Source organism: Pan troglodytes, chromosome 20 (genome assembly GCF_028858775.2).
Source record: "Pan troglodytes isolate AG18354 chromosome 20, NHGRI_mPanTro3-v2.0_pri, whole genome shotgun sequence".
Taxonomy (NCBI): Eukaryota; Metazoa; Chordata; class Mammalia; order Primates; family Hominidae; genus Pan; species Pan troglodytes.
The window spans coordinates 46,758,993-46,776,032 of record NC_072418.2 but is presented as its reverse complement, the minus strand read 5'-3'; the positions used below and the strand labels follow the sequence as shown (position 1 = coordinate 46,776,032).

General features: G+C 45.8%; 1 protein-coding gene across 11 annotated transcripts in view; it reads left to right on the top strand.

Moving 5' to 3' along the window:
* Nucleotides 1–17,040, top strand: part of LYPD5 (LY6/PLAUR domain containing 5) — a 42,496-nt gene that overhangs the window by 10,500 nt on the left and 14,956 nt on the right. For 2 of the 11 annotated variants that reach the window (XM_063801836.1, XM_063801840.1), the window contains exons 2-3: nt 1,373–1,555; nt 16,708–16,836. In XM_063801836.1, coding sequence (XP_063657906.1) covers nt 16,773–16,836 — 64 coding nt within the window. In that variant the 5' untranslated portion in view covers nt 1,373–1,555; nt 16,708–16,772. Of the gene's footprint in view, nt 1–1,372; nt 1,569–14,042; nt 14,199–16,402; nt 16,837–17,040 lie in introns of those variants that run through there. The other 9 variants (XM_063801835.1, XM_063801838.1, XM_063801839.1 and 6 more) reach the window with 7 other exon arrangements.

Below are 17,040 nucleotides of genomic sequence, written 5' to 3'. Positions count from 1 at the left end.
GCTTAATGATCTGACAAATGTATTTTACTTGATCTCTGACATTTAGGAGAATTAAAAGCCATTCATGTGTGCATGGTAAGGACTGCAGCACTGTCTTGCCCCAGGTTCCTGATAACCCTCCTAATCTCCGTCATATTGTAGTCCACAGAGGCCTTGATCATCTTTACATTCTGAAGAACATAGCACTGGTTCATTCCACCAATAAAATCATGCTAATTTGACCTGGTGATCAGGAAGTGGCAATCACTGTAGAAGCCATAGTAATGCAAATGAGTGACAGAAAGAGGGAGATAAACCTCATGAATGTTCACTAACTTACCACATCAGTGAAGATTTTAGAAGTCCAATCATCTGGGACATGCCATAGTATCTCCCTTAAGGTAAAGAATAAGTTATTACAACTCACACTTCCTAAACTGATAAACAGGCACATAATTTGGTAGGGCTCTTTGACATTTGAAAGTGATAGATACATGATAGGTAGGTAGGTAGATAGATAGATAGATAGATAGATAGATAGATAGATAGATAGAGTGGGGCGTGGTGGCTCACACCTGGAATCCCAGCAGTTTGGGAGGCCAAGGCGGGTGAATCACTTGAGGTTGGGAGTTCGAGACCAGCCTGGCCAACATGGCGAAACTCCATCTCTACTAAAAATACAAAAATTAGGCATGGTGGTGCACACCTGTAGTCCCAGCTACTCAGGAGGCTGAGGCAGGGGAATCGCTTGAAGTCGGGAAGCAGAGGTTGCAGTGAGCTGAGATCGCGCCACTGCACTCCAGCCAGGGTGACAAAGTGAAACTCCGTCTCAAAAATAAAATAAAAGAAAATAAAAATAATAGATGGGTATATATAGATGTGTGTTTATATATAACATATATGATTTATATGATACATATATAAATCACACTTCAGAATAGTGTTCTTTTTTTCTCTTTTTTAAATAGTTCTAGGTGTCTTTTATAGCTGGTTTTTGGTTTTGTTTTTGTTTTAGACAGAGTCTTGCTCTATTGCCCAGGCTGGAGTGCAGTGGCATGATCACAGCTCACTGCAGCCTTGACCTCCCTGGCTCAAGTAGATCCTCCCACCTCAGCCTCCCGAGTAACTGGGACTACAGGCACATGCCACCGTGCACAGCTAGTTTTTAAATTTTTTGTGGAGACGGGGTCTCCCTGTGTTGCCCATGCTGGTCTCAAACTCCTTTTTCTTTCTTTCTTTTTTTTTTTAGAAATAGGTTCTCACTATATTGCCCAGGCTGGCCTCAAACTCTTGGCCTCAAACAATCCCCCCACTTTCGGCCTCCCAAAGTGCTGAGATTACAGGCATGACCCATCATGACTGGCCTGGAATTTTGTTCTGACTCATTTTTCAGATAAACTTGAAGGCTGCTGAGTTTCAAAGCAGGTGAGAGCTCTACAGCAGGTAAAGCCTGCGATGCAATCGCCCTGTCCCTGAGCCACATGAATCAGCAACTTTGATGGTGTCACCTCTATCCATAATGGTTGAAGCTGTTATGTGGAGTCTCTGGCAAGATACAAAAGCAAAATTGCAGCCCGTAAGTTTCTGAAGTAAGTCCATTTATTATGCAGCATATAAGTGCTTTCAATTTGAAAACCAACTGCTGAGTACTAATAGAGTCTGTGATTTTGACCATGGGACATCAAGTATCTATATGACTAAAACTACCTGTCATGAGTTGGGTATCTAACCCACTGAGTCATAGTGCGATTTGGGCACAGTATTAATTCATTGTAAGAGATCTAGATGGCACAAAAGAGTTACACACACAGACAGCTCAGACTCTCATGTCACTGACCTTGGTTGCAGCTATGTTGTTCCTTTAATTCACATTCATGACATCATATGAAGATTTTCCTGTAGAATATTAAGGAAGAAAAGGTCTGGCTCACAGATGGATCAGTGTGACTGATGTATTTTGGAAGCTGAACCCGAATTATCATATTACAGGACCACTACTCAGAGGTGGGTCCTACAGGCAGTGGTGAAGGTAAATCCTGGTGTACAGAGCTGTGATTGGAGATCTTCACTTCATTTGTTTGTTTGTTTTAGAGACAGGTCTTTCTCTGTTACCCAGGCTGGAGTGCAGTGGCAGGATCATAGCACACTGCAGCCTCAATCTCTTGGGTTCAAGTGATTTTTTCATTTCAGCCTCCTCAGTAGCTGGGACTACAGGTGTGCACCACTACACCTGCTAATTTGTTTTGAATGTTTTGTAGAGATGGGGTCTCCCTATGTTGCCCAGATTGATTTTGAACTCCTGGGCTCAAGCCATCCTCCCGCCTGAGACTCACAAAGTGCTGGGATTACAGGCTGAGCCACCACACCTGGCCCCTTCACTTAAATTGGAGTGAGATGTGGCCCAATGTGCAGATATACATGGGCTCCTGGGAAATGGCCCATGGCTTTCTGTTTGGTCAGGATCTTGTAAGGAATGAGACTGGAAGCTCAGGGGCAAGTAGGTCTAGGAAGAAGTATGTGGATACATTTATGGGCGTACATACAAAATGCATGCATATATGTGTCTCATCCTAATTCCTACTAAAAATAATCCTTGGTTGGGCACAGTGGCTCATGCCTGTAATCCCAGCACTTTGGGAGGCCATTGCAGGCAAATCACTTGAGGTCAGGAGTTCGAGACCAGCCTGGCCAACATGGTGAAACCCCATCTCTACTAAAAATACAAAAATTAGCTGGGCTTGGTGGTGTGCACTTGTAATCCCACCTACTCAAGAGGCTGAGGCAGGAGAATCACTTGAACCCGGGAGGCAGAGGTTGCAATGAGCTAAGATTGCACCACTGCGCTCCAGCCTGGGCAACAGAATGAAACAGCGTCTCAATAAATAAATACATAAATACACAAATAAATACAACAATAATCCCCACAAAGAAAGCTCTTAACAACAGGGATGATCCATCCCATGAAAGTAAGTCAGTCCATCTCCTCAGCCAGCCCCATGCTGGTTCAATGGTCTCATGAACAGAGTGGCCATGGTGGCAAGGATGAAAGCTATGCCTGTGTGTTAGTCTGTTTTGCATTGCAATAAGGGAATACTGGAGTCTAGGTAATTTATAAGGAAAGAAGGTTATTTGGCTCACAGTTCTGCAGACTGTACAAAAAACATAGTGCCAGCATCTGCTTCTGGTGAGGCCTCAGGAAGCTTACAATCATGGTGGAAGACAGAGGGGGAACAGGTGTGTCACATGGCAAGAGAGAGAGCAAGAGAGAGATGGTGGAGTTCCTAGACTTTTTAACAACCAGATCTTGCATAAACTCATTACTGTGGGAGGGCACCACGCAGGGGCTACTTTTCACTGAAACTAATCAAGTTACCGCCACTACTGAGTACCCAATCTGCTAGCAGCAGAGGCTGATCCTGAGCACTTGATATGGAACTGCTTCTCAAGGAGACCAGCCAGCTACCTCATAGTAACGTAATTACACAAGACATCTCCTGAATGGGGCAGGAATTTATTCTTACAGTGTCCTTAATATCTTTATGAGGTCGGAGGTGGGACTCGATTCCAGAGGTGGGGCTCAGACACCAGACCTAATTGAGGATTAGCTAAAACAGGGCCTGGGTGGAAGCAGCTTTCCATAAGACACTCCCACCAGTGTGCCATGTCAGTTTACCATTGCCATGGCAATACCCGGAAGTTACCACCCATTTCCATGGTGATGACCTAGAAGTTACCACTCTTTTCCTAGAAATGTCTGCATCATCTGTCCCTTAATTTGCGTGTAGTTAAGAGTATAAATTTGACTGCAGAACTGCCTTTGAGCTCCAAGAAATCTGGTTAAATGTTGTGGCTCAAACCTACGATTTCCTTGTGGGTAAAAATGAATATTTTTAAATATTTTAATTAGTTGGCCTTGTAGGTCTTCCCTCCATGTTCTTTATCACTGTCACAATTATTGTGTGAATATGAGATGAACGATCAAGTTTCAAGTTATTTAGCCCTTTAAAAATAGTCTGAAAAGAAGGGAAGGGAAGAATTGAATTGGAGAAAGACCCTTGCCTATGCCAGAATTTATATTTAGGAGTGAAGCAAAAGATGTCTGCAACTTGCTTTTAATGGTTCAACAGTAATAGACAAATAATAGATGATAAAGATGATAATGATGATAGATAGCTGGAGGGATGGATAGATAGATGATAGATAGATAGATAGATAGATAGATAGATAGATAGATAGATAGATAGATAGAAAAAATAACCACAAATCGTTCCCCTCCCTCTATCCACACCTTTTGTTAGTGTCCTTCTGCACTGACTCTGGGATACCCTGGTGACTTGCTGTGGCCAATGGGACATGGGACATTAGCAAACATAACATAAGCAAAGGCATGAAAAGCACCTGCTTATTAGGGGTTGCCCTTTTTTGCTCCCCTTTGGAACGTTGCAACTCCCATGTGATAAAGTTCAAGCTAGCCATTTGGAGGAGAACTGAGGCCTGCCTGACAGCCAGTCTTGTGAGTGAGACCATTCTGGGTCATCCAGCCACCACCCAACCCTCCAGCTGACCACAAGCACATGACAGAGCCCAGCAGAAATCAGTCAAGCTAGCCCATATCAGAAGAACAACCCAAGAGACACACAGGATTTGGAGAGGGGTAAAATGCTTGATGTTTTAAGCCCCTACATTTTGCTTGTGGTTTCCTATGCACCAGAAGCTGACACAGAAGATAGAGATAGAATAAGCAAATATGGCAAATGTTAACAATTTTGATCCACATAATTGCTATATGGATGATCAATGAGCCTTCCTGCCTGCCTTACTCTCTCCCTCCCTCCCTTCCTTCCTTCCTCCCTCTCTCCCTCCCTCTTTCTTTCTCTCTTTCCTTCTTTCTTTCTTTCTTTCTCCCTTTGTCACCCAGGCTAGAGGGCAGTGGCGTGATCTCTGCTCACTGCAACCTCCGCCTTCCAGGTCCAAGCCATTCTCCTGCCTTTGCCTCCCAGGTAGCTGGGATTATAGGCGCCCACCACCACATCAGGCTAATTTTTGTATTTTTAGTAGAGACAGAGTTTCGCCCTGTTGGCCAGTCTGATCTTGAACTCCTGACCTCATGTGATCTGCCCGCCTTGGCCTCCCAAAGTGCTGGGATTACAGGCGTGAGCCACCGTGCCCAGCTGATGAGCTAATTTTTCAACACTTTCATACCTTTAAATTTGTTTGCAATAAAATTTAGAAAAATCACCTTTATTTTCATGATGTCACGTTTCTCAACTATTCCATGTTATCCATTTTTTTTCCCCTCAATCTCCTGGGCTCAAGCTGTCATAGTCGTCCTGCCTCAACCTCCCAAATGCTAGGATTACAGGCATAAGCCATGGCACCCAGCCCCATGTCATCCTATATTTCAAAGTTAATCTGTGAAACCTTGCTTATATCAAGTTAACTCAAAATATTCACCTCTCACCTTTTATTTAGAGCCTTCTCCAGGCTCTAAATAAAATATAAATACAAAGGATATTTAATAATTCTTTATGAACATATTTTAAAGCTGTATTAGAAACTACACAAATGCTGCCAAAGAAAGGTGTTTGATCACGCTGTGGGTGGTCTGGTATATATTTACTATTATTTAAAAATTTTTCTGTTAGGCTGGGCGCAGTGGCTCACGCCTGTAATCCCAGTCCTTTGGGAGGCCGAGGCAGGTGAATCACCTAAGGTCAGGAGTTCGAGACCAGCCTGGTCAACATGGCGAAACCCCATCTCTACTAAAAGTACAAAGAATTAGCCAGGCATGGTGGCAGGCCCCTGTAATCCCAGCTTACTTGGGAAGCTGAGGCAGGAGAATCACTTGAACCCAGGAGGCAGAGGTTGCAGTGAGCCAAGATCGCTGCATTCCAGCCTGGGCAACAGAGCGAGACTCTGTCCAAAAAAAAGAAAGAAAGAAAGAAAGATAAAGACGGAAAGAAAGGAAGGGAAGGGAAAGAAAGGGGAGGGGAGGGGAAGGGAGAGGAGGGGAAGGGAGGGGAGGGGAGGGGAGGGAACGGAAGGGAAGGGAACGGAAGGGAAGGGTAGAAACTAGCAAAATTAGCCAGGCACAGTGGCATGCAACTGTGGTCCCAGCTACTCAAGAGGCTGAGGAGGGAGGATCACTTGAGCCCAGCAAGTTGAAGCTGCAGTGACCCATGATTATGCCAGTGCACTCCAGCCTGGGTAACAGAGAAAGACCCTGTCTAAAAAAAACACACGACTATATAACATCAGTAGCAAGACAAGCATGTTTACTCCCATTAATTCTATTCAATCATGTACTGGGAGTTCTAGCCTATACAATAAGGCAAGAAAAAGAAAAAAAGGCATAAAGATTGGAGAGGAAAAAGTAAAATGGATTTTGTTTTGCAGATGCCATGATTCTACTGTCACCATGTGCAGTTGTTCATGTTGGGCACTGCACAAGAACACTACACCTAAGGAGGTGCTATTCATATCACAGACATCTTTACTATTTTGAAAACAACTTTTTGAAAATTATTATGTATTGTGCATGCTATTGACGGTTGCGAAAGTGATTTACAATTTATTGCAACTATGTTCCAGCAGATGGCAGTAAAGTGTCTTGTTCCAAGAGGGTTGGTAGCTACCATTCTACTTCTATATACTAAGGAGACATTGGTTTTGAAATGGAAAGACGTGTTGATTTTATGTCATTTAAAATAGTCTGTGCTTCTAAACAATGAGCTGCTCTTCCACCTGATATGCAGAACATTTTGTTAAAGTCCCTAATGGTGCCAGCACATTGTCTGTATTCAGTATTTCATATTGCAGTTCATATTTTCATCTAATTATTTACTCTACCAGACTGGAATTTTTGAATTCTATGTTTAAATCTACAAGTCCTGGCCAGGCACGGTGGCTCACGCCTGTAATCCCAGTACTTTGGGAGGCCAAGGCGGGTGGATCACCTGAGGTCAGGAGTTGAAAACCAGCGTGACCAACATGGTGAAACCCTGTCTCTACTAAAAATACCAAAAATTAGCCCAGTGAATGAGCCGGGCATGGTGGCAGTCGCCTGTAATCCCAGTTACAGAGGCTGAGGCAGGAGAATCGCTTGAACCTGGGAGGCGAAGGTTGCAGTGAGCCAAGATCTCGCCAGTGCACTCCAGCCTGCTTGACAAGAGCGAAGCTCTGTCTTAAATAAATAAATAAATCTACAAGTCCTTTCACTTGGCACAAATCACTGTATAATAATATCCGGTCAGGTGCGGTGGCTCACACATGTAATCCCAGCACTTTGGGAGGCTGAGGTGGGCAGATCACGAGGTCAGGAGTTGGAGACCAGCCTACCAACATGGTGAAACCAAGTCTCTACTAAAAATGCAAAAATTAGCCGGGTGTAGTGGCGGGCGCCTGTAATCCCAGCTACTCGGGAGGCTGAGGCAGGAGAATCACTTGAACCCGGGAGGCGGAGGTTGCAGTGAGCCGAGACCACGCCGTTGCACTCCAGCCTGGGTGACAGGGCAAGACTCTTGTCTCAAAACAACAACAACAATAACACAACAAACTAATATCCGGTTACCATTAATCATCCACAAAGAATGTGTGTGGGTTGAAATTAAAGAGTATTATGCAAGTCTGTTAATTATACTATTATAGTAGTTGCTTATTATTGCTTTAGAAATTTCATCAGTATAAAAATAAACTTATGAAAATTTAATGATTTGTTGCCTACATAGTATTGTAAGATGCTAAAATTCTAAGATAAAATATTAACCTTATTCGATGTCTGTCAAGGACAAAAAATAATCAGGACCAGAAAATGGAAAGCTATTATGAAACAAAGTGGATCATTGAATGAATTTTTGAGAAAAACAAAGTTGCAAGGGGAAAAAATTTCCACAGCTGCTATTTTGGCAGAATGTAGCACAGATCCATTAATTATTGAGCAGGACAGACCATGAATTTACTCCTTCCACTTTTGTGTAAGCCAAGAAAAGAAAATTCAAGAAATAACTGGAAGACAGGAAAAATGGAGAATAAACGAACCCTTTAATTACATGTTCTTTTCGTCAATCCAGGTACCCAGCCACCTAATTTAAATATTAAACTCTTTAGATGTGAATATTTAAATATTAAACCCTTAAATTTAAACTCTTAAAAATTATTCACCTTAAATAAGAGCAGTTAGGCTGGGTGCAGTGGCTCACGCCTGTAATCTCAATGCTTTGGGAGGCTGAGGCCAGTGGATCAGTTGGGGTCAGGAGTTCGAGACCAGCCTGGCCAACATGGTGAAACCCCGTCTCTACTAAATATACAAAAATTAGCCAGGCGTGGTGGCAGACACCTGTAATCCCAGCCTCTCCGGAGGCTGAGACATAAGAATCACTTGAACCTGGGAGGCAGTGGTGAGTCAAGATCACGCCACTGCACTCCAGCCTAGGCAACAGAGTGAGACTCTGTCTCAAAAAAAAAAAAAAAAGCATTTAACTTCCAAAAGACAGTAACGGTAGACAGAAAAGTAGTTTCACATCAATTTTTTCAACTGAGGAATAAATGACCAGATCAGGTAACTTTGTTTAATCTCAAAGGATTCTGTAATTAATCTTTATTTCAAAGAGGTGGAAAAAATACACTGGAGATGGAGAAAAATACACTAAAACAAAGAAATGAGTAGAATGTGGTGGATGCTGTGATTTGCCACCAAGATCTCTTTAGGAATGAAGGACTCTGACAGCTGCTTCTGATGTCAGCCCCTTGGGCATTGCCTCAGCTGATCAGAACCCAGAAGCCCAGTGCCAGACCTCCCCCTGGGGTGCACTGAACCCTTGGATTGACTGAATCGGGACCCAATCTCACCCTCTGCTCAAAATCCAGTTTCCTTTGCCTCCTTTATGCAGCTATTGATCCCAAGGTCCTGCATGCTAATCTCAGCCTCACAGTCTGCCTCCCAGGAGAGCCTAGCCTGCAACAACACAGGTGAGCACAGCTATCACAAATTATTTGAAAATTAGAAGGTGGGCCAGGCGCGGTGGCTCACACCTGTAATCCCAACTCTTTGGGAGGCCGAGGCAGGCGGATCACCTGAGATCAGGAGTTCGAGACCAGCCTGGCCAAAATGGTGAAACCCCATCTCTACTAAAAACACAAAAATTAGCTGGGCGTGGTGGCAGGCGCCTGTAAATTCAGCTACTACTCAGGAGGCTGAGGCAGGAGAATCGCTTGAACCTGGGAGACAGAGGTTGCAGTGAGCTGAGATCACACCATTGCACTCCAGCCTGGGTAACAAGAGCGAAACTCTGCCAAAAAAAAAAAAGAAAAGAAAAGAAAGAAAATGAGGTGAGGGGCACTTCCACAAGAGCGTGCAACATTCAAAATGATTTGATATAATAACCAAAAAAATTCAAAGCAGGGTCCCAAACAGATATTTGTACAGCCATATTCATAACAGCATTACTCACAATAGCCCAGAGGCGAAACAACCCCAGTGTCCATTGATGGAAGGATGAATGAATAGATAGAATGCGGTGTATCCACACAATGGGATATTGTTCAGCCTTTAAAAGGAAGGAAATTCTGACACATGCTACATACAACATGGTTATACCTTGGGGATATTATGCTAAGTGAAATAAGCCAGTCACTAAAGGACGAGTACTATGTGACTTCACTTATATGAGTTATCTAGAGCAGCGGTCCTCAACCTTTTGAGCACCAGGGACTGATTGTGTGGAAGACAATTTTTCCATGGACCCGGGGAGTGGGGGATGGTTTCAGATGATTCAAGAGCATTACATTTATTGTGCGTTTTATTTCTATTATTATTACATTGTAATATATGATGAAATAATTATATAACTCACCATAATGTAGAATCAGTGAGAGCCCTGAGCTTGTTGGGTTTGTTTTGTTTTGTTTTGTTGAGACGGTGTCTTGCTGTGTCGCCCAGGCTGGACCGCAGTGGTGTGATCTCAGCTCACCACAAGCTCCGCCTTCCGTGTTCAAGGATTCTCTTGCCTCAGCCTCCTGAGTAGCTGGGATTACAGGCGTGCCCACTATGCCCAGCTAATTTTTATATTTTTAGTAGAGATGGGGTTTCACCATGTTGACCAGGCTCATCTTGAACTCCCGACCTCAAGTGATCCTCCTGCTTCAGCCTCCCAAAGTGCTAGGATTACAGATATGAGCCACCACGCTTGGCCCACTGAGCTTGTTTTCCTGCCAATAGATGGTCCCTTCTAGGGGTGATGGGAGACAGTGACAGATCATCAGGCATTATAATCTCATAAGGAATGCATAACCTAGATCCCTTGCATACGCAATTCACAATAGGATTCACGCTGCTATGAGAATCTAAGCCACTGATCTGACAGGAGACAGAGCTCAGGTGGTAGTACAAGTAATGGGGAGAGGCTGTAAATACAGATGAATCTTCCCTCCCTCGCCCACCGCTCACCTCCTGCTGTGCGGCCCCGTTCCTAACAGGTACTGGTATCAGGCCCCGGGGGTTGGGGATCCCTGATCTAGAGTAGTCAAATTCACAGAAACAAAGTAGAATGATGCTTGCCAGGGGGTGTGGGGAGGAGGGATAGAAGAAAGGGGAGTTGTTTGATGGGTAAAGAGTTTCAGTTTTGCAAGATGAAAAGTTCTGGATATTGATTGTACAAAAACATGAATACACTTGATACTACTGAACTGTAAAAGAAAATTAAGATCTGATTTGAAAGAAAGAGATATTGATGCTGCAGGAAGAATGTATGTGAAAACAACAAAAGAGGCCAGGTGTGGTGGTTCACGCCTGTAATCCCAGCACTTTGGGAGGCCGAGGCGGGTGGATCACCTGAGGTCAGGAGTTTGAGACCAGCCTGGCCAACATGGTGAAACCCTGTGTCTACTAAAAATACAAAAATTAGCCAGGCATGGTGGCAGGCACCTGTGATCCCAGCTACTTGGGAGGCTGAGGCAGGAGAATCCCTTGAACCTGGGAGGCGGAGGTTCCAGTGAGCCAAGATGGCACCACTGCACTCCAGCTTGGGCAACAGAGTGAGACTCGGTCTCAAAAAATAAAAATAACAAAATAACAAAAGAATATATTGGCATACAATCTGCATGATCCAATTTTTGACAAGGTCATGACTAGAGTTCCAAAAGAAAATTCACAATTCTGATAATGTGTGAAATAACATTTATGCAGAACATGAAGACTGGAAGCAAGGGATGACCCACATTACTTAGGGAATATCTTAAAATGCATTACAATTATGACTTGTTTGATTAATGGAATCACTTCCAATAAGGCAAGAAATACTAAATACTTCTCAACTATTTGGGCCACAAACCCTAGAAGGTACCCACATTTAGTAAACTGCTTATGAAAATCAAATATGAAAAAAAATTTTGAGAGGCCAGATGTTTGCAAACATGATTGGAAATGGAACCATGCGTGGAAACTGATGGAATGCAACAGAAGATCCTTGAGAACATTCTAAGGCATTCAGAATTCTAAGGCATTCAACAGACTCGTGAACACTCAGACACCAGGCAGATGAAGACAGCCAGATGGATGCTCCCAAAAGGTACAGGGAGCTGACACTTCAAAGTCTCCAAAAGTACCTGAACAATACCAGAATCAAAAGTGCACACAGCACTCACATACTCACACATTCACCAGACTGGTCTGCCTACCCTGTAAGCCTCAATCCCTGAAACTGACAACTGCTGTGAAGACCTTCAATGCCTCCACCTTCCACGGGGGCTTCAGAAAAACCATCCTCCTTCCTGGCCAGACTCCACTCTCCAGAGACCCCCAGCACAACCCTGCCCTGGTCTGGATAGACCCCCACTGAGAGCCTGGGGCAGAAACTGGAGAATCAGGAAGGAAGAATAATTTGTATGCAAAACAGGTTCTGGGAAGTGAGGCCTGATGGGAAGAGGAGGGATTTGGCAAGATGACAGTAAGGGAGGACATAGCTTGGTAGTGTCCATAGTGCCTGCTGTCAAAGAAAAATTGCACAGGCAAGGCAGACTTTATTCAAGGAAATTGCAATAGGGAAAGAGACTGAACTCAACTCCACTGAAACAAATGTGCTAGGGTGGTTAAGCCCTAGGTGAGTTAATGGAAAAATATTGGAGGACAATGGGGGAGGTGGGTCAATGAGATGTGTCCATCACATGGAGTTATTCCTGAGTCTGCAAATGTTTTTCTCTGTGATTGGGCCATCTGAGTTTGCTGATTGTCAATTATCAAAGTGAGGCTCCTACCCTCCCACAGAGACTGGGCGATAGGGGTGCTATCTCCCTTGATGATTTCAAAGGGATAATTCCCAGGTCCTTGAAAAAGACATTCCTGGGTTGTAACGCTGGCAAGAGACCAGGAGAAGATTTACCTACATTTCAAAGGGGCAGAGAAGGCCGGGCACAATGGCTCACGTCTGTAATCCCAGCAATTTGGGAGGCCGAGGCGGGCAGATCACTTGAGGTCAGGAATTCAAGACCAGCCTGGCCAACATGGTGAAATTCTGTCTCTACTACAAATACAAAAATTAGCCAGGCATGGTGGCACATGCCTGTAATCCCAGCTACTCGGGAGGCTGAGGCAGAAGAATGGTGTGAACCCGGGAGGTGGAGCTTGCAGTGAGCCGAGATCACGCCACTGCACTCCAGCCTGGGCAACAGAGTGAGACGCTGTCTCAAAAAGAAAAAGAGAGGGGGTGCGGGGGGAGCAGAGAAAGAATTTGCAATTATATTTGGCCCTCTGTGTCTATGGGGTTCTGCATCCACAGGTTCTACCTCCACGCATTCAGTCAACTTTGGATAAAAAATATTTTGAAACCAAAAAACAATAAAAAAACATAGAAATAGAAAACAATACCGAGGGATGACTGTACAAGTTTTCTAAAGTAAGTGCCCTACAAAAAGCGTGATCCAGGGCCGAGAGTCAGGAAGAAACCTATCTAAAGTTTAGTCGATCTGAGGGGACCATTAAGGCTCTTTTGGTCACCAGTGTTACGTGGACTGCCATCCAGATGTGGGTCTGAGATTCTGGGTGTCTGCACATGGCTGGTGCCCACTCTGTGGCTAGTATCCACTAGCCTGATCCAGCAGGCAGCATCTCCAAGCAGCAAGAAGTGAGACAAACCAGGAGGTGCTAGCCTGGGGTCTCTGCCTCAGCACCAACCACCTGCTGGGGCCTCCTCTGGACCTCCTCACCTGCTGAGTGTCTGAGCATCCACATGTGTCTGCCTGTGTCCTCAGGGGACAGTGACCCTCTGGTTGTCTGCTGTATCTCCATCTTCCTGATTTCATTCATTTAATAAATGTTTCTGAAACACCTGGGGGCATGTCGTGTCTATCGGGGTGTCCCTCTTCACCTCTAGGTTTGTCTGTGTGACTACACAGTCACATCTGTTCACACCAGGCTGTGTCTGTCTTTCTGCATCTCGTGTGTAATTGCTTCCTCGAAGGCACGCTCGCTCTCTCTCTTCCTCTCTCTCTGTTTCCCTTTTGTGTCTGTCTCTCCCTGTATGTCTCTTGGTGCCTCTCTGTTTGTGTCTTCATTCATTGATTCATTCGTTCACTCATACGGTATCTCAGACATTCCTGGAGGCCCCCGAAGAGTTCACAGCCCGGTAGGGGAGACAGACGCTAGCCCAGCCTAGTTTGATCAGGGCTGGGAGACAGGAAGGTGCTGGAGGCTGAGGGTGTGTGGATGAGTGGGGAGATGGGGTTCAGAGAAGGTTTAGACGATGGGACGATGAACGTGTCTTTGGGTGTGGAGACATCCCAGGATTGGAAGCTGTGTGGGTGGTGTGTGTTGGGGTAGGGGGAGGGAAGGGAAGTCAAAAGGCCATATGTGCCACCCTCAGATTAGAGCAGAGTGCTGGGAGGGGTGAAGGAAGAAGGCCAACAAGACACCAATCATTCAAAATTAAGGGTTCCAGACTTCTAGTTCTCTCCTCCCTCAGACCCAGAAGTGTAGATCTCCAGCAACTGAGGATCACCCTGTTTCCATCACGATTACCTAGGAAGAGACCCGCCCACATAGGGAGGGTGGGACGAAGAAATACTGGCCAGGCTGGGTGGCCGGGATGCTTAGGGCTCAGTAAGGAGAACCAGCCAGGCAGCACATCACAGCGGGAGGAGCTGTCCCAGGTGGCCCAGCTCAGCAATGGCAATGGGGGTCCCCAGAGTCATTCTGCTCTGCCTCTTTGGGGCTGCGCTCTGCCTGACAGGTACGCAAACTTCTGAATCCAGTAGTGAGAAGGGGCAGGTGGCCTGGACTCCTAGATCTGAGGGAGGAGAGACTGGGGGCCTGGACTCCTGGGTCTGAGGGAGGAGGGGCTGGGGGCCTGGACTCCTGGGTCTGAGGGAGGAGGGGTTGGGGGCCTGATCTCCTGGGTCTGAGGGAGGAGGGGGCTGGGGGCCTGAACTCCTGGGTCTGAGGGAGGAGGAGGCTGGGGGCCTGGACTCCTGGGTCTTGGTGGGCAGGAGCCTGGAGGCTATGTCATTTTCATTTCTCTTCCCTGCCTTTGTTCTTCTCCCATCAGTCATTTTTCCTGGTGTCTCTCTTCCCACCATCCCAGCCTTTCTTCTCTTCCTTGCCCAACCCCCAATTCAAAGGTATTTCCAGGGAGCCCTCAGGACTCTTTCCGAAACTGGCAGAAACCCTGGCTTCACCTTCAGGCAACCTCTACCCCATTGTGGGCTAGGACAGGAACATAACTCATTTCAGAATGGAAGTGGTTACAAAGACAGGGAATTAAAAATGTAGAAAGGAGGCTATTCCTGCACACAACCAAATCTGTGTGTTTCTGCTCCTTAATGGGAGAGAGTTTGATTTCTGTATGTGTCCAGGTTCAGTATGTCCTGTGAGTCTCTGTGCTTGTGTGTGTTTCTCTGTATAGGTTTCAAAGTCTTAGTCTGAACAAATGCGTTTGTGGGTCTGTTTCTGAATTTGCTTTCTTTGTAAAAGAGATGCGTGTGTAATTTTGTGTATCTGCGTCTGTGTTTATGTATCTCTGTGATTTGTAAGCCTATATTTATGTATATATGCTCAGTTTTTGTTTTTTGTTTTGTTTTTTGAGACAGGGTCTTGCTCTGTCGCCCAGGCTGGAGTGCAGTGGCACAATCACAGCTCACTGAAGTCTTGACCTCCTGGGCCCAAGCAATCCTCCCACCTCAGCCTCCTGAGTAACTGTGACTATAGGCATGTGCCACTGCGCCTGGCTAATTTTTGTATGATTTTGTAGAGGTGGGGTTTCACTATGTTGCCCAGGCTGATCTCAAACTCCTGAGCTCAAGCAATCCACTCGCGTCGGCCAATGAGACTGGCCTTTTTTCTTGTGGTTGTTTTTTAAATAGAGATAAGGTCTCACTCTGTTGCCCACACTAAGGTGTAGTAGCACAATCATGGCTCACTACAGCCTCAAACTCCTGGCTCAAGCAATTCTCCTGCTTCAGCCTCCCAAGTAGTTGGGCCTGCAGGGGGACACCACCATGCCTGGCCAATTGTTTGGGCCTTTTGATGTGTTTTTTTTTTTTCTCTCCATGTATCTGTGTTACATGGGTCTATACATTTTGTATCCATATGTGATTTTGATTTTTTTTTTTTTGAGACAGAGTCTCCCTCTGTCGCAGCCCAGGCTGGAGTGCAGTGGCGCGATCACAGCTCACTGCAACCTCTGCTTCCCAGGCTCCAGCAATTCTCGTGCCTCAGACTCCTGAGTAGCTGGGACCACAGGCGTGCACCACCACGCCCAGCTAATTTTTGTATTTTTAGTAGAAACGGGGTTTCACCATGTTGCCCAGACTGGTCTCTAACTCCCGAGTTCAGGTGATCCTCCTGCCTCAGCCTCCCAAAGTGCTGGGATTATAGGCATGAGCCACCACCCCTGGCCTCCATATATTATTTTAAACTGTATGTTTTTGTGATCTCATTTTCCTGTATCTCTAAACATCGCATAATTGTGGCCTCTGGTTTTATTTGTGCTTCTGTGATTTGGGACCTCTCTGGGTATGATTTTCTGTGCATCTGGTCCCTCTCTGTGTTGATATGGTTATCATACAGGCACAAGCATCCTCACAGACACACGCTTTGTGTCTGTGTGATTTTCCATGTGTGAAGTGCTGTGCCTTAGTTAGGGAGGTTTATATTGCAGGGTCCAGGTGCGTACTTGTTTTGTGTGAGAATGTAAAACTCTGCCTGGGTGCGCTCAGGATATTCTGTGTATATTTGTGAGACTTGGATGAACCTGTGTATATGTTGTTATTGTGTGTTTATGGCAGTTTGTGTGTTGCTGGGGCGATGTATGGGTTTACAGGGCACTACAGGACCACACTTCACTCTACCTGTCCTGGAGTGCATGTTTCCTGTCAGGGGTCTCTTACTGTGCTGTCCACTTTGTGAGTTAAGCTTGGGGAAGGATGGGCAGAGCAAGAATGAAGCAGTTTTCCTTCCTATTCTAAGTCATAGCTAGGGAGAGGGCTTCCTGGAAGAGGGTGGAGACATGGAGTGTCCTGGAGGGAAAAAACTGGACTGTCAGCTGCAGAGAGGTCATTACTCTGCCATGAGACAGACACAGCTGGGACCAGCTGCAATAGCAGCACCTGGTCTCTCAAGGCGTGTCTTCCCTGGGAGCAGAGGGGCCAGGCCCGTGTGCCTGTCATTTGCTGGGTGGAGCTCTGAGTTCCTGGGACAGGCTCACACTGGCCCTGCTGACTCTGCCACGCCTCTCTCCCCAGGGTCCCAAGCCCTGCAGTGCTACAGCTTTGAGCACACCTACTTTGGCCCCTTTGACCTCAGGGCCATGAAGCTGCCCAGCATCTCCTGTCCTCATGAGTGCTTTGAGGCTATCCTGTCTCTGGACACCGGTAAGGAGCGGGAGCTGGGGGCACAGGGATGAGAGATTAGGGAGGGAAAAGGGGGGAGAGGGGAGCAGAAAGGGAGGGGAATTGAGTAGAAGATGAAAAGATAAAGATAGAAAGATGGGGAGGGAGAGGAAGAAGAGGAGGAAGAAAAAGAAAAGGGTGGATGAGGGCTGGGGCAGTGGCTCAGGCCTGTAACTCTAGCACTTT